Here is an 18,223-nt window from a genome sequence, read left to right on the forward strand (position 1 = left end):
TTTCTGGTATTTCCACCCAAAGAGTTGTAGCTTGTATGGAAGTTGGAAGAAGAGGGCAGGAAGGAATAGGACAAGCTCTTCTCTCTCTCCTCCTCCTCTTCTGTGATTGCCAGGGCTTTCTTCTACCACACCACACCTCCTTCCTTACTGGGATCAGGGACATAAACTCTGGAAACACACAGGAGCTCACCTGGGTTCACTGCAACTCCCCTGTTCTTGCCAACTCAAACCCAAACACACCTTCCCACTGATGATCACAGAGCTCCCTACCCCCAATTGAGGCTCCTGGCTTTATTGCATACTTCAGGGAATACTTTTCAAAACTGGACACATTTGTATTGCTAGCAAATAAAAAGGTGAAAGTAACTTATGACTGTAGCAAACATTGTACCTAAAAAGAGAAGAGAGACTCTGGACTTTCACAATCAAGGTTGTATCAAGATCTACAAAACAAGGAAGAGGTGATGACTAAGAAAAATAGTACTTTGTGGCTATGAGTTTACAAAAATATGTTATCGATTCATCATTAGACTGTTATTTACTGGGATAACGTTCCATTGGCGTCCAAGTGCAGATTTTTTTTTTAAGTTTTCAATTGTTATGGTTTTATGGACTTTTTTTTTTTTTTGGTAGAGTGGAATGGGCAAGATGAAAACCAGATGAAATTCACCTTGGTGAGATGAAGACCAAAATTTACAGAAGTGAGAAGATTATCATCAAGAGGATGTTGACCGATTGTGTGATGGTATCCCTTGCTTTTTCATACAAAATATTTTTAAGAAAGCCTTCTGAAAACGCCTGTGACACAATGGATACAAAAAGGGATTGACAAAGGAGTTGAACCACTGCAGCCAAAATGCAATTCTGTACCAATCCGATTTCGAACGCAGCTCTGGTTTGTAAACTGAAAGAACAACTGTGGACAGAGAATATGGAGCCCAGCAAATGGCAAAAACACCCAAGAGAATAGCCAGCGACTTGGCTAATTTTTTAGCTCTGAGCAGTTCCATGTGTTCTCTTTGGTGAAGAGCTATAGAATCCGATTTGGAGAGGGAACTAGCTTTAGAAGTGGTTGTATTGCTATTCACGTGGGTTCTGAAGGAAAACAAGAGACTGTTGTTTCTTCCTTGTCTCTCTGAACCACAGGATGATGTTGCGTCCTTCCCTGCAGGAAGAGATGTCCTTGAAAACAGTCCATGTCTGGATGAGTGCCCGCAGTCTCTGGAGGAGACAGAGGTGAGTCCAGGATGGCTGAGGCACCTAACAAGATTACCCCGCTTCCAAAGGCTCCAGTAAATATGCACATTGAAATAAGCAACTAAGATGACTGGGACCAGGAATTCCAAGAACGACGTAATAAGGGGGATATACCATTTCAAAAAAAATCCAGGTTCACATTCCTTATTATTATTATTATTCCAAGTATTATTCTTCCAAGACTCTGAAACCAGAATCGTTGGCCCATTTACCAAGAAGGCCAGCACCCAAATGGCCACCATCTGAGTGACAAGCTTCAAAATCCCAGTATGTTGAGCTCTATAAGACACCTACAAGAGACCAAATAAGTTTGTTTCAATGTCATGAACATCTGTTGATGCACAAAGCATCCCACAGGCTCTCAGAAGTCTCAGGGATGTGCAAGAGGTTGAGACATGATATATAACATGGGTATTGTGACATGTGCCAGGACACAGAGTTCTATTTGAGTGGAACCTGAGCCACAATGTGGATTGTCTTAATGATTGTCAAGGGGAAAATTATAACCTTCAAGGTTAAACCTCTGACACCAAAGAAAATGTCAAGGTTAATATCTAAAATTAGAAAACAGATATTCCCACCAATAGACATTCATCTGAATGTTAAACTGAAATAAGGTACACCTGATCACATTATTTCTCAACCTGCAGGCTGGATCAGGGCAGGCATTCTTTTTAATGCAATAGAAGAGTCAATGTCACAATGCATCACGCAGAGTTATTGTTTGATGATGTTTTTTCAACCAAAGTAATATACCCTTGGGAATACAGATAGGCATCGGGAGAGAAATGCATGTACTACATCATCAACCTAAAACACAATTCTCACCATGGACCTACTCTGCAGTTCATTCTGGGGCCTGAAGGTGGCGTCAAGAACAGAAAGAAGGACTCTTACATCACTCCCAAGAAGATAAGCACACACCCAAGGATGTTTACATCTGCTGTTGGGAAATACTGCAGTGTTACTGAGAATTACCAAATCACTCCGTCCACAGCGTTTCCATCAGACAGTCACAATGCCAACGCTGACAGAAATGACTATGGCAAGTGCCACTGCTGGTTTTAAGGGTAGACAATGTTCTAGCTCCACTGGGTGACAAAGACAGGCTTCTACAGGGGAAAAAGCTTCTGTAAGTGATGGCTGACCTGGGATCACAGGATCCTTGTGTCGGACCTGAAATCATTAAGAGTATCTTCTATGTCAAAGAACATCTAAGGCCCACCACTCTATACGAGGGATAAACATCTGGATCAAGAATTTTGTAAGGGCATTTAGAACAGGCAAACTTTCTGAACCTCTTTTAGGTCTATAAGTTTCCTTCCAGTTCAAGCATTCCATATGTCTCCACTTTCCTCCCTTTCAAGAAAAGAAATGATTTACTCAGGAAATAGGAACGTGCCTGCCTTTCACTGTCTCTGGTTTTTTTTTTTTTTTCAATTTTTTTTTAGTTGTTGATTGATCTTTGTTTATTTAATTATATATGGTGCTGAGAATCGAACCCTTGTGCCTCACACATGCTAGGCAAGCGCTCTACCAACCGAGCCACAACCCCAGCCCTCACTATCTCTTGTGTATTATTTTCTCATGAGTTTTAAAAGCTAGCCTACAGTGTTTGTCCTATTTTTAAGGGGTATAACACTTCTAGCACTGTGTTTCTTTGTTGATGTACCTGCTAAGAAGAGATGACCAATGGCTGGAGGTAAGAGAAAACTGGTTAGTAATTTTAAAAAATAATAAATATTTTTCAACTGTGGGGAAGTGGTTTTTCTCATCCCACCAAACTACTGGCATTTCTGAGGATATTCTAAGATGCTAACCAGAATCATGATGACCACAAATGCCTTCTGCTTCTTTATGCCACTAATTAATACATCTCTTGCACTAAATCTAATGACTATGAAGATGATAACAATACCCAGATGGTCATAAAACTGCATTTAGTTTTTTAATTACTCTGTTCTGCCTTTATGATGATATAATACAATATGCTGGAAAGTGATCTTTCATTATGCATAAGGTCAATTGAGATAATGGACATCCAAGAGATTTGAGAAGAGAATTCATCTTGAGGGAGCATTTTGGACAGATAGGCAGCTCAAGGATTGCTTGAATCCAAACAACCAGATGGGGTGGTCTCCTAAAATCCATTGATGCCCAAGTTCTCACTCATTGCTCCAATAAAATACCCAAATTTCTGTCTGTTGGATTTATTTTGTGAGGCAGAGAAGCACACTAGGACATACTGGTGTTAAAAATGAGATGAGATTACAGACAGTCTAAGTACCTGTTATGAGTTGAATTGTGTCCCCCCAAAAAAGATATATTGAAGTCCTAACCACCAGTACTTCTGAATGTGGCCTTATTTGGAAATTAATATTTATAGATGTAATAAAAAATGAGGTTGTATTGGATTAGGGTTCACTTTAATCCAAAATTACTGGATTAGGGTCCACCTAATCCTATATGATTGGTGCCTTCACAAAGGGAAATAGACCAGAGATCCTGCATCTAATGGAAGAAAAAGTAGGCCCAAATCTCCATCATGTTGGATCAAGTCCTGACTTCCTTAACCAGACTCCAAAAGCACAAGAAATAAAATCAAGAATCAATAAATAAGATGGATTTAAACTAAAAAGCTTTTTCTCAGCCAAGGAAACAATAATATGAAGAGAGAGTCCACAGATGATTGGGAGAACATCTTTACTACATGCAGATCAGATATAGCACTAATCTCCAGGATATATAAAGAACTCAAAAAACACCAAAAACAGAAATAACCCAATCAATAAATGGGCTAAGGAACTGAACAGACACTTCTCAGAAGATATACAATTGATCAACAACTCTAGTAATTAGAAAAATGCAAATCAAAACTACTCTAAGATTTTATCTCATTCCAGTCAGAAAGGCAGTTATCAAGAATACAAACAGCTGGGGTTGTGGCTCAGTGGTAGAGTGCTCGCCTAGCATGTGTGCAGCACTGAGTTTGAGCCTCAGCACTACATCAAAATAAATAAATAAAAATAAAGGTATTATGTCCAACTACAAGTAAAAAAATTTTAAAAAAGAATACAAGCAACATTAAGTGTTGGCAAGGAGAAAAGGTACACTCATACATCACTGGGAACAATGCTAATTGGTGCAACCACTCTGGAAAGCAGTATGTAGATTCCTTAGAAAACTTGGAATGGAACCACCATTTGACCCAGCAATCCCACTTCTCGGTTTATACCCAAAAGACTTAAAACCAGCATACTATAGTGACACAGCACATCAGTGTTTATAGCAGCACAATTCACAATAGGTAAACTGTGGAACCAACCTACATGCACTTCAATAGATGAATAGACAAAGAAACTGTGATATATACACAATGGAATATTACTCAGCATTAAAAGAGAATAAAATTATGGCATTTGCAGGTATTATGGATGGAGTTGGAGAATATTATGATAAGTAAGCCAACCCCCAAAAAACAAAGGCCAAATTTTCTCTCTGGTAAGTAAATGCTGATCCATAATGGAGAGGGGGGAGAGGCATGAAAAAAGAAGGGAGGAGCTCTGGATTGGGCAAAGAGGAGGGAGGGGAGGGGGGAGGTCATGGGGGTAGGAAATATGGTGGAATGAGATGGGCATCATTACCCTGGGCACATGTATGATTGCACTAATGGTGTGACTCTACATTGTGTACAACCAGAGAAACAAAAAGTTGTGCTCCATTTGTGTATAATAAATCAAAATGCATTCTGCTATCATGTATAAAAATAATTAGAACAAATAAAAATAATAAATATTTTTTTAAAAAAAGAAGAGGAAACAGAGACACAGACACTCAGGAAGAAAACCAGATGACAACAGAGGCATAGATTGGGGTGGAGAATCTATAAGCCAAGGATTTCTGGCAACATCAAAAGCTAGGAAAAGAATTGAACAGGTTCTCTAGAGCCTTCTGAGAGAGGACAGTTCTGTTGTCCCCCTCCTTTCAAGGTGAGAGAATAAATTCCTGTTGTTTCCAGCTACATGGAATCTATCCTTCTAGAAGATTCTGAGTACTGTAATATTGTGCTGCCAAATTATTGTCATATTTCCATTTCTCAGGCCAAGCCCACCCATTGCCTATCACATCACCTGTTCTAGAGTCAGAGCTCAGCTTCCCACCACCACTTCCGTGAACTTACAGGAGTCCTAGAAGTCTTCCTTCTGGTTTCACTAGGCTTCCCTGGAATCATTAGCGTAGTGCCTCCATGCATTCACTCCTGGAGACTGTTATGCATTCACCTCTGTGCTACATACTAGGGACAGGGATCGAGGCACTGCCAGGTATGTCCTCAGGGTAAGACTCAGAGAAAACACACACACACACACACACACACACACACACACACACATCCACTTTCTTTCTGGTATCATTTCTCTTCTCTCTGAAATCTCTAAGCACTTTTTCTACATGGGCAATCTGTCCCTCTTCTGCCCACAAGCATAAGGGTAGACACAAAAACTTGGACAACCAGTGAAAGAAGTCCTAGGAACATCCAATGAAGATTAAAAAGAAACATTAATCCATAAAGAAAAGAAAATTAAAAAGTACAAATGGGAAAGATTCTGATTTAGAGTACATAGAGTATTTAAAGTAAATATATTTCTAAAGCAAGAAATCTATTTTGCATCATAACCAAGAATACAGACAAGAATATTCATAGAACAGTAGTTGCCTTTATGATGCACAAGGTATTCTGATATTTTCTACCCTAATTTTATATTCTGTTCTATTCCCCCTTTTTTATTTAAAAAAAAATAAGCAACCAATTGAACTGATTTCATGACTCAATAATGGGTAAAGTCCTGCAGCTTAGAAAATACAACATTATTGGTATCTGAATTATTAATCCAAACTGATCTATACTTTCTCCATAGTTTGACCAATATAAACTGCAATGAACCCTGCCACTAATTAAGTACCCAATACCAATTTGTGGAAATAGCTGGCTGTCCTCTCAAATTCATTTTACCCTTTCCCTTAGCCATATGGTAGCACAGTTATAGACCATAGTCCCCAAATTCTTGTGCACAGAGGTGGAACCATGTAACTAAGTTTCATCAATAAAATGTGAGGGGAAATGAGAAAGTGATTCTGCAGTACTTACTTTAAAGAAAATCCCGTTGTCTTGGACTTCTGTCCTTTCCCTTTCCTATATAGAACCCGGAGTAACAACAGCCTAATTTTAACTCTGCACAGAATAATAACCTAGAGCAGATGTAAGCAAACTGCTGTCTGTGGAACAAATGTGGTCCACCTCTTGTTTTTCTAAATAAAGTTTTATTGGAAACAATTGTGCACATTTTTTTTACCTATTGTCTAGGGCTGTTCTGTGCTACAACAGTGAAGATGAGTAGTTCCAACCAAGACCATAGTCCTTCAAAGCCGAAAGTATTTACTATCAGGTCCTGTCTAGTAAGTTTTCTGGTCCCAGACTTAGAGGAGAGGGTACAGAGCCATCCTGTGGTCCTGGAGCACAGCCTTCCACTTTTCCTGGACTGGTCTGTGATCAAGAAAGAAATTACTGTCTTGCTTGAGCCTCATCATTTTGAAATCTCTTTGATCCAGCAGTTTGCCCTTTGCTTTATCTAATACCTTCTCCCAGGTGTATATGCCTCCAAGTCACAGAGTCTTCCTGGAGGGCAGCCATCACTGTTCTCTCAAGGTCATAGCATAGTACTTAGACCATGTATTAAACCCATGTACTTCTGGGTCTGCCTCCACTTAGATTATTATGATCTTCCAAACAGGATCTCTGCTCATTCACTTCTATATCCCAACACTTAGCAAAATCCCTGTCATCATGTAGTTGCTCAAGGATTTAGACCACTGAGAGTGAGAAATGAAAATGTCCCATTGAGGCCTCAAAGATTTCAAATTACTGCCCCATATTTCTGAGGCCTTCTTCAAACTGATGTTCTCCTTTGTTCTGTTTCTGAGAAATTTAGCCCGCTTAAGAATGGTTACCAACTTATTGAGGCTATTCCAGATTTTGGTTAAGTTCAGACTTTCTTGGAATAGGTCCTACACTGGTACTGGGACTTGGTCTTTTGGGCTAATTCCACTGTATAACCTGGCTTCTCCTTTTGGTCATTCAGAACTAATTTTCTCATCTCATTCAAAAATCTGGGGTTCTTTCTAATTGCCTAGCAAATTCCTGAAGAAAATATTCAGGTCTCAACTTGTCTATGGAGTGGACCCTACTGTGAACCTCTCATATATCCATGAAAATAATACAACACTGAGACAGCTAGCCTGGTGCTTCCTTTGATGCCTTCCCATTTCAGTAGTTCATAGGGGAGTGACTTACCTCGACCACATAGACTAAGGGCCATTGATAATTTTGTAACAAAAGGATCAGATTCTTCAACAACAACAACAATAAAAATAGTCTTAAATATTAGACCTTAATTATTAGACTTAAAAAAATGTTTTTGTTGGGATTCGGGTATAGTTCAGTGGTAAAGCACATATTTAGGGGCAATTTCCTTGATTCCAGCTCCAGATAATTTGAGAAACCCAAAATTTTCATCTATATTTCTAAGAAAAATAAATTAAACGTTTTGACTTACAGCATTAGAGACGGACTGGTATCGATCATAGCTGATGAGAACAATGTTATACACAGATGCTGTACACAAAAGATGGTCAATGATGAGCCAAAATACACAGAGTTCATTTCCAAAATTCCAACCAACCAGTGTGTGAGGGATGTACAGAGGAATGGAGATCACACCTGTTCAGGGGGAAAACAAGAAGTAGCAAATAGCACACATGGATGAATACAAAAAGGTAGATTGAAATGGGTACACAACACAATGATATATCTGAATTCACTAAATATTGTTTGGTTATTGCTATAACTTGGATGAGAATCCCCCAAAGGGCATATATAGAAGATTAGTCATAAAAGCAGCAATATTTGGAGGTTTGTGAACTTCTAAGAGTTGGGGCCTTTTGGGAGGTCCTTAGGTCATTGAAAACATGTTCTTGAAGGAGACTGGGGGACCCCAGACTCTAAATCTCTCTCTGTTTCCTGCCTCTAGATGTGAGCAATAACTCTGACATGTGTTCCTACAATTATGATCTGCCATCTTCATCAGAAGTCGAATCAATGGGCCAAAACCAATCTCGGATTTGAACTCCAAACTGTGAGCTAAATAAACATTTTCTTTTTATAAGCTAATGGTCTCAGATACTTTGTTGTAGTAATGCAAAGCTGACCAACACAGTTATATATAGAAATTCACAGTATTTCACTAAACAGCTCAGGACTGACTTTCTATGCACTCTAAATGTGATTTTTTTATAATAGATGTCATGAACAATGTACCTCCAAAGGCTCCTTATTACTTTCCAATTTAAATACAGATCCTGACCTCTATTTCTAGTCATATACAGTAAAAAACCATCTTTATGTTCTTCATGATCCAACCCAAAGAGAGTGGGCTTCACCAAACATAACCCACATTTTCACATCTCTTTCTCTTTGTTCATTCACATCATTCTTTCTTCTTAGAATGTCGTCCTCTTTTATTTATTTATTTATTTATTTAAGTGCTGGGGATTCAAACCTAGACTCTTGCACACATTCTTGTCCTCTTTTTTTTCTACTGAAAAAAAAATGTGCTTACTTCTTTATCGTTTTTCCCTAAAGTCAAAAAATGACTTCCTCCTTGTCACCTCTCTTGGAACTTCTTTGGCAGAAGTGATCCCTCTGTCACCTGCACTCTCCTGGCACTTTGCCACTTTGTCTCTTCTTCTCTAATTTCATTCCGTTTTACATTACAGTCATCTTTTAATTTGTCTCTCTTCAGGCTGAAGAGCATATCATAAATCAATGCTTACATTTTCTATGATGCCTAGATTGATTTACACGGTCGTTTGCACATTTAACTTAAACTAATAAGCTAATATGTATTGTACAAATGACCATATGTCAGACACTGTGCTCTGTGCACCATAAATATCATATCACTTAATCTTCATAGAAACTTGGTGAGGTAGGAACTGTGCTGAATTAATAGTTAAGAACCAACTACACAGAAAGAAGAGAGGAACAATTAAACAAGACACACTTATCTGGTAAGTGGAGAAGAAGCTGAATCTGAAACCAGAAACTGTGATTTCAAAACCCCTGATTCCAACCACAACCCTTCACTGAACGAACAAATAAGTAAACTCTACCATGGCAATTCACCCCAGCACAGAAACTGCTTACCTGTGAAAGTAACTAAGTTGGGTTCCCCTTCTTTTAGTTTTTAGGGTTTTTTAAAAAACTGTGTTGACATTTCAGACAGGTGTCTTTACTTGCTGAGAATATGACACATTAAGTGGGAACTCAGTTGAAATCTGATTTTGGTGATTATCTTCATATTTTATTAGGCACTTACAGAAATTCTTATTTTAGGTGCATGAGAACCAAACTAGCCTATCATTGTTGGTGGGACTGCAAATTAGTACAACTACTCTGGAAAGCAGTGCGGAGACTCCTCAAAAAAAACTAGGAATGGAATCACCATATGACCCACCTGTTCCACTCCTCGGTGTTTATCCAAAAGACCTAAAATCAGCATACAATAGCAATAACATCCACTTCAATGTTTATAGGAGCCCAATTCACACTAGCCAAGTTCTGGAACCAATCCAGATGATTGTTAATAGGTAGGTGGATTAAGAAAATGTGGTGTATGTACACATGGATTTCTATTCAGCCATAAAGAAGAATGAAATGATGGGATTTGCCAGTAAATAGATGGTGACATGGAGAAAATGCTAAGTGAAATAAGCCAGACTAAGAAAATCAAAGAATGAATGTTTTCTCTCATTTATGGAAGCTAGAGCAAAATAAGGGAAAGAAGATGGTTGGAGAGGGGATCAGATGTCATAAAGATAGGAGGTAGATCAGTGGAGCAGAAGGAGAGGGAGGAAGGAAGGGAAAGGGGAGGATTAAACTGAATGAATTTGACAAAATCAGGCTAGATTCATATATAAGGCTTCTGAAGGGAATTTCACTTTTACACGTATGTAGAAGAAAGGAAGTTTAAAACAGTAAAGGAAGGAGAAGGGAAGAGGGGGCTTGAAATCAAATTCCTTGCAAGTTTGATTTTGTCAAAGTGAATTACTATGCATAATTATGACACACTAATAAAAATACATTTTAAAAACAGAATAAATCATAAATAAGTAGAGAGAAAAGAAAAGAAACAGGGAAGAAGAATTCTTCCAAAACCAGACAACATGAGACTACAATGGCAAGATTTCAGAACCAGTGGAAGGGAACCCAGAATGTAGGATTCTTATCTGGATTTACATACAGAGTCATCAGATGGACACCATAGAGAAGAAGAGCTGCATGGTCAGTTTTTATATGTATGTAGTCCAAGTAAACTTGCTTTATGTTTCAATTTTATTTTATGTATTTATCTATCCATCTATTTATTTATTTATTTTTGGTACTAGGGATTGAACTCAGGGTGGTTTAACCACTGAGCCACATCCCCAGCCCTTTTTGTATTTTATTGAGAGACAGGGTCTCATTGAGTTGCTCGCTAAATTGCTGAGGCTGGCTTTGAACTCAAGATCCTCCTGCCTCAACCTCTGGAGCTTACTGGGATTACAGTTGTGCCACTATCGCACCCAGCTTCAATTTTATTTTGAGGCAAAAATTCTCATCTCAACCCTTATGGGATGTTTGTCTGTGCACACCTATGCACACAATTGTAAAACAAAGAAGATCACTAGGTTTACCCGAGATAAATCAAAGTATCTCAAAAACAGACACTTTATGATATTTTGGCCCACGCCAGTGGATTCCAGTGTTTGCAACATGAATATTTTCACAGCTGCACTCATTTCTCTTACAGAGTGAGATGCCAGTAACCATTTGCATTATAGACATCACTAACTTAAAGGTTAAAGGGAGCCAGACCCGTAGTGCACATCTGTAATCCCAGTGGCTCGGGAGCTGAGGCACGAGGATCTAGAGTTCAAAGCTGACCTCAAAACAGAAATGACAAGGCACTAAGCAACTCAGTGAGACCCTGTCTCTAAATAAAATACAAAATAGGGCTGGGGATGTGTCTCAGTGGTCAAGTGCCCCTGAGTTCAATCCCTAGTACAACATCCCCCCCAAAAAAATAAAAGGTTAAAGGGAGGGATCTGACTTAAATACTCTTTTTCACATGCATTTTGGATTATATGAAAGAGGAAGGGTGTGTTCAAAACCATAGAAGCAACTTGAAATTGCAGTTAGCTTAAAACAGACTCCAATCTACTTAGTTTTAGTAAAACCCTGCTGTCCACCTTATGTTCTTGTTCTGCATTTTAATACAAATGTCATGTTCTCAGTTCCTCTGTCTAAAAGTCATAGAGATATTCCGAAGGAGTTTCTGAAAAGTGAATATGAAATATCCCTCAGATTTAAGTGTTTCTACAACTTTTGCTCTGAAACTGTGCTTGTGGGTCAAGCGAACTCACTGAGGAAAGCCAAGAGCCAATTCCTTGAGCACAACAATAAGCCTTTGACACATTTGATTTAGGAAAAACTGCAGTGAGAAATAGCAAATAAACTATATTAAAAGAGTGTGGGAAAGGAGTGGGGCTGGGGCTCAGTGGTAGAGCCCTTGCCTTGCCCTGGGTTGGATCCTCAGCACCACGTAAAAATAAATAAATAAAGATATTGAAAAATATGTATTATTTTTTAAAAATGAATGTGGCATAGGGAGGAAGAAAGGTGAATAAACAGGGACAAGAGAAGGAAGGAAGGACAATGAGAAGAAAAGCTTGTGAGACTCTGAGGACTCAAGTCATTCCGGGTGACTTGCTTCAGCTCAACCGCCCACCTCCCCTACTCCTGCTCCCCTCGCTCATCCTGCCCCAGCTCCTCTGGCCTCCCATACACTGCACACCCTCCCACCTCCCTCCTCCTCACTTGCTGTTCCTTGGCAAGAAATGCTCTTCCTCCAGAGAGCTGCTGATTTCTCCTGTGCCTTTCTCAGCGAGCCCACCCCCAATGCTTAAAATGGTAACCCCCCACCCAGAACCCTGCCTCCCCCTCAGCCTGCTATATTTTTCTCAACAGCAATTATCACCCTCTAAAATGCTACTTTGTTTTATCTACTTATTTAGGTAGCTTATTATTCAGCTCCACTTCCCTGCACCTAGCAGAAACAGGACACCAGGGAGCAGGACTTTTGTCTGGATCTTCACGGCCATGTCCCTGGCAACTCTAGAGAGCACCCGCTTGAGAATAAATCATTGTCGGGTGAATGAGTGGATGAGGGTGGGATGCCCAGTTTGCTTCAAAATTGCCTCAGTCTGGGCTTGCGCCTTCTTTCCAAGTCAGCTAAGCTGCTATACCTTTTATGGGAAAATGTCAAACAAAAACTGAAGGGAGCCAATAGCCTCAGTCAGTCCTTTGAGCCAACACAGGGACAAGTGGATGACGGTAAATGCACAGAGGTGTTAAGGACTAAGTGTTCATCTACCCTCCCCAATTCATAGACTGAAGCCCTGACCCTCAGTGTGACTGTATTGGAAGATGGGACCTAAGGAAGAAATTAGGGGTAAATGAGGTCACAAGGGGGTAGCCCTGATTCAATAGGAATGATGTTCTTTATTTAGGGAAGAGACAACAGAGAGCACTCAGAGAATGCCCATGTAGCCAGGCACAGTGGCATATGCTTGTTATCCCAGCATCTCAGGAGCCTGAGGCAGGAGGATCGTGGGTTCAAAGCCAGCCTCAGCAACTTAATGAGGCCCTAAGTCATTCAGCAAGACCCTGTCTCAAAATAGAATCTAAAAAATGGCTGGGGGTGACGCTCAGTGGTTAAGGCCCTTGGGTTCAATCCCTGGTACAAAGAAAGAAAGGCCGCATGAAGACACAGTGAGAGGGGACCTGTCTGTAAGCCAGGAAAAATGTTCTCACCAGGAGCTTGATTGTCCAGATCCTGGATTCCCAACTTTCAGAACCATGAAAACACATCCCTGTTGTCAAAGCCACGCAGACTCTACAGTCTGTTATATCAGCCCAAGTAGACAGAGGGATGGAGGGGTAGAGAAGGTGCTGAATGGGCACATGAAGGTATTAAAGATAAACTTTAATTTATCCTGGAATTATGTCTTGGATTGGCAACACTTTTCACCCCTGAAAATCCCATCCAGGCCACATATGACATGGCTGCATAGGCTATAAATGCCCACAGTACATGTAGACACCCACAGATGGAAACATTAGCCACGTGATAGCAATTTTATATATATATATTTTTTCCATCTACATTTATTAATAGTGTATAGATGAGATGCTGTTCAGTCAAACTATATTGATATATCTCATTTTTATATCATCCGGTATAGCTGGTAAAGGAATTTTTCCCTCAATAAGTCTTTGCTTTCCAACAGTAAATTCAGCCTGGGGAAGCTAGCTAAGCAGCTGCCACAAATTTAGATTTCAACAGGAGGCAAGTTCTAAAGCCTGTGAGGAAGGGTGTTTGGCCATGTGTGTATGAGGATCTAATCTGCCATCATCACAGGGTTCCGGTGATCTGGGTTTCCTGACCCCAAATATAAAGAATGGCTGCCTTACAGCTTCAGAAAACCTCTCAGAGTCCTGACATGCCCTACCACCACCTCCCAGAGTTCCTCCAAGCTCAGAATCAAAAGGCACACTTCAGAGCATGGCAAAGGAGAATATTCAAATCTTGTTACCAAAAGCTCAGGGACTGTCCCAATTCTTATGTCATGGCAAGTGCCATGTTAAATGAGTAACTCTGGATAAAGCTGGTAGGGACAGGGGAACCGTGAAGGATGAGACTTGAAGATGACCAGAGATTCTGTTTGACCTACATGCAGCTCCTTTTAGCAGGAGTCGACCCTACACCCATCCTCCTGCTGATGGAGGGAGACCACCAGGAACACTAAATAACTACAGGTACCATTTCTTAAAGACGAGGCATATCTTTGTGGTGTGGTACTCCAGCCCTGGATGGTGGGGAGGAGCTGCCTTGATGTTGACCTTGAGCCAGACATGGAGACACTCATTCCCACATTCTTATCTGAAACCATCTTTGTTCAAAAGCTTCAGGCTCTGGGTTCTCAGTCCTTTCACCTGGTCCCTCCCTGCTTCCAGGGCAGTCAGGGCCTCACTCCCATTGGGTTAGACAAAATACATCATCTAGTTTATATGCTGATCATCACTAAAAGCCACACAATTCTGTGGAGGAGGAGAAGAGAGATAAGTATATTTATAGCAGAACATTCTGTACGTTCACATAAATAGACTTGTATATTTGTACATGTTTATGTGAGCATAGAGAATAATGTGAAACCTACATCAAGCTGCAAATGTTGGCTAGCTGGAAAAATTGAATGGAGGAGGGAAGCAGGAAGACTGATGCTTTTTTTTTTAATATTTCTACATTGGTTATTTGTGACCCTGTCAATTTATGCCATGGCTCCTCCTCAATCAATTTCCCTGAACAACAGTTTCCTCCAGAACTTTGAAGGCAACATCAGAATCACAGCTGCTCTTCCCAAATGCCCTTCACTTTCCCTGTGTGCCAGCCCTTTCTTAGTACCAGAAGCCCAGTCGTTGACTCATCTTTATCTTGACCAACCCCACCCTGTGCAGATCTGCCTCCTGCTCTTCCTTTCTACCCTCATCCTGGCTCAGAGCCTTGCCACATGACCTCTGCCTGGATTGCTGCACTATCAGCCTGAAACATGCTCTGCATCCTCCAACCTCTCCTACCTCCAATAGCTCGTCTGACGCCTCCGAGAGAGAGTTCAATCCATTCACTTGCTCACCTGCTTTTAAATTCTTAAATCTCCACTTTGCCATTTAATAATCCAGACCGACACTACTGCTTACTACTATTCCCATCCAGCTGACAATACTATTTAAAGCTCTTGGCCATATAGATTTCGACTTCCTCCCTTGCTGTTCCCATTTCAATTGTCTACAGACCAAACCCCAAGCTCACCCAGGGAGATATGCATGGTGACTTCATAGCAGTGTGTTGATTGCTGGTAATGCTTGGGATTCTTCTCTCCTCCCCATATCTGCCTATGGAAATTCTATTCATCTTTCAACAGTTAATTTTGAATGCCACTCTCCACTAAACGTGCTTTATCCCTCCTCTGAGTGACCTCTGGTGGGTCTTCGTGGGGTCCTACATTACTCTATATCTCTATAGTCATTTGTGAATTTCTCTGTTCCACTCCACTATATTGAAACCTCCCTGAAGGAGAATAACCTACTCTTCTATAAATCCCTTGATTATCTAATAATACCTGCACATATAACAGTATTGACACACACTGTGTACTATACTAATATTTGTGAATTTGGTTTGGGTGGACATATATCTGTAGAGAAATCAAAAGAGAAGGGGACTAATATTTGTTGAGCAGCCACTGTGTTCCAGGCAATGAATTAAGTATTCTTTGAGTTTTGTTTCATTTTAACATAAATGCAAGTTTTATGAAGCTATAAATGAAAAAATCTGAATATGCCAGAATAAATTATACTAGAAGCTCCTTTAAAATAATACCAGTTAGTTGACAGATCTGTGCTTTTATTTATTATAATATGCATTATTAAAAAATGATAACCAGCAGAAAGTAAAACTTAAAAGAACATGTTTTCAAAGAAACGTTAATTTGATCTCTATGGTCTCATCCAATTACATATTGGATGTAATTTATATGCAAGGTAGTTGAGTATTGAGTATATTTTATAATATCTGTTATGCCATAAAATAATACTATTAAACATACTATTTAATTGACCTGAATATCCCATTTTCTGATTGTGCTAATTACCAGCATATGAGTTATTCCTATTACCCCAACACTATGATAGTGAGGAATCTATATTGTACTTAAAGAAAAACACCTATAAATCTAAACATACAAGGATAATAGTTCTAGAAACAAGTAACTCTTACACTAAAATAATTTTATATCTATTTGGGACTTACTTTTATTCTATACAAAGAAAAAAATCTTTTTAGATGAAAATTCCATTATCACACTGATTTACATTATGTATAACATTCCCTTAAAGTGCCATGTAGACCCCTTCCCAGATTTTAATATTTTAACTTTTTGGTTTTAATCCCCCCATCTCATAAATTCCCTTGAAATATTAACCACTTATTTTAAGGTTTTAGGAATAAATTATAATTGGAAAAGGTTATTTTAAATAAAGACACAACTTACCCACGAAGAAATCAGAAATGGCCAAGTTAAGAAAAAAAAAATTACTTCGATGTCTAAGGTTTTTGTCCACTACAAAAGCTAAAATAACCACAGCATTTCCTAGCATTGTGGCAAAAGCTAGTAAAGACATTAAAAATGCTAAAGTAATTTGATAATTTGATATCGAGCTACTTGTACTATTAGCATTTGACATCACATCAAATGATGAAGAAGCTCAATATAGCAAAATTCAGACAGACAGACAAACAGTTCTGACAAGTGTAACTTCCAACCAGATACCTAAAATATATAGACTCCTACTCAAAACAACATTTTTTAATCTTATGCTGATCTCATAGTACTTCCTGATTCTTGGTAAAGTATAAACTTGTGGTAACAGTTTCCCCTTAACTGACATTGAAAAAGTATTTCCAAAAAACAGTGAAATGTTTTTTCTTAATCAATTTAATATGATTCATCCAACCCCAGTAGAGCAATATTATATAATATCTACAAAATACAACTTATACATTGCATGGATAATAAGTTGGGCTCAAGTGAGATTCAGTTTTTAAAATTAGTATATCCAGTTAAATACTCTCTTCAGGTCAGGATGGAGTGACCCACTTAATTGCCCCATCTGAAACAACCCAAATGTTGGACAAGGGTTTTTAAGGCACTGGACAGGAGGCAATGAAGGGCAGTAATCCCTGAGAGAAGGGGGAACAAGGGGAGCCCTAAAGTTGCCCTTGGATAGTGTCTTGAGAGTTTCCATGGCCCAGGAAAGGAGACCAAAGCCAGGCAGAACCTAGCTGACTCCCTGGGATGCAGAGATGGAGCTGAGAATTGGGAGTACTAGAGAGGTCTCTGGAAGAGAGAACCCTAGAGGTCTGCAGAGGGCCCTCCTCATGTATTCAACTTAATCAGCACAGGGCAGAGAAACATTATCAGACAGGGAAAAGAACCATTTGAGAGATTAGAGGAAACAGAACCCAGTGCCCACACAAGGTTAGTTACAGTGCCTGTTTCTCCTCAGCAAAACAGAAAACGTGGATAATTAATAGAGCATTGATGGTCAAGCCAGAAAGCTCTTGCTTAGTAGTGAGGGATAATTACTCCTGTACTAAATACTTCTTGGGTCTTGCCAATAAGTCTTAAAAGCAAAACTTAAAAGAATAAAAATCAAAACTATCTCTAAGTAATTTGACTGCAGACTTGGACATAGCTCAAGATTATTTACAGAATATAAAAATATTCAAAACCCAGTGATGTAAAACTTATAATCCAAGCAAATATAACTTACAGTGAGGGGGGAAAAAATCAATCCATTGAAACCAACCTAATATTAACAAATAAGAGCATTAAAAGAGTTGTTATACCTGTATTTCAACTTCAATCTAATGTATGAAATATGATATGTCAAGAGCTTTGTAATGTTGTGAACAACCAATAAAATAAAAAAAAAACAGTTATCAACCTGCCCCCCTCAAAAAAAAATTTACAAAAAATGTAAATATAGAGAAATTATTCTTTAAATATCCAAATACAACTCTGGAAATAAAAACTAGAATGTTCTAACTAAAAATACACCAGAAATAATGAATGGCAGATCAGTCATTGCAGAAGATTGGCGAATTTGAACACAATGTAATATAAGATACCCAAATGAAATACAAGATAAAAGAGAATTTAAAACAACAATTAACAGAGCACCACCAAGCTG

At 39.1% G+C, this 18,223-nt stretch overlaps 1 protein-coding gene across 1 annotated transcript; it reads right to left on the bottom strand.

Annotated features, from left to right (window-relative positions):
* Nucleotides 1-716: 716 nt before the first annotated feature.
* Nucleotides 717-16,714, bottom strand: Hrh4 (histamine receptor H4). Its single transcript, XM_026388092.2, has 3 exons — nt 16,522-16,714; nt 7,869-8,032; nt 717-1,547 (listed from the first exon to the last, which is right to left on the bottom strand). The coding sequence occupies exons 1-3, from the start codon at nt 16,712-16,714 to the stop codon at nt 717-719; spliced, it is 1,188 nt and encodes a 395-aa protein (XP_026243877.2).
* Nucleotides 16,715-18,223: the final 1,509 nt, after the last annotated feature.

Source organism: Urocitellus parryii, chromosome 13 (assembly GCF_045843805.1).
Source record: "Urocitellus parryii isolate mUroPar1 chromosome 13, mUroPar1.hap1, whole genome shotgun sequence".
Lineage (NCBI taxonomy): Eukaryota > Metazoa > Chordata > Mammalia > Rodentia > Sciuridae > Urocitellus > Urocitellus parryii.

What these genes read in the sequence shown, in the direction of transcription:
- Hrh4 (XM_026388092.2), bottom strand. Translation starts at nt 16,714, where the DNA reads ATGTCAAATGCTAATAGTACAAGTAGCTCGATATCAAATTATCAAATT. An exon ending in CATTTCTGATTTCTTCGTGG is followed by an intron (nt 8,033 to 16,521) that starts GTAAGTTGTGTC and finishes CCCCCTGAACAG; the next exon opens with GTGTGATCTCCATTCCTCTG. An exon ending in ACCAGTCCGTCTCTAATGCT is followed by an intron (nt 1,548 to 7,868) that starts GTAAGTCAAAAC and finishes GGTCTCTTGTAG; the next exon opens with GTGTCTTATAGAGCTCAACA.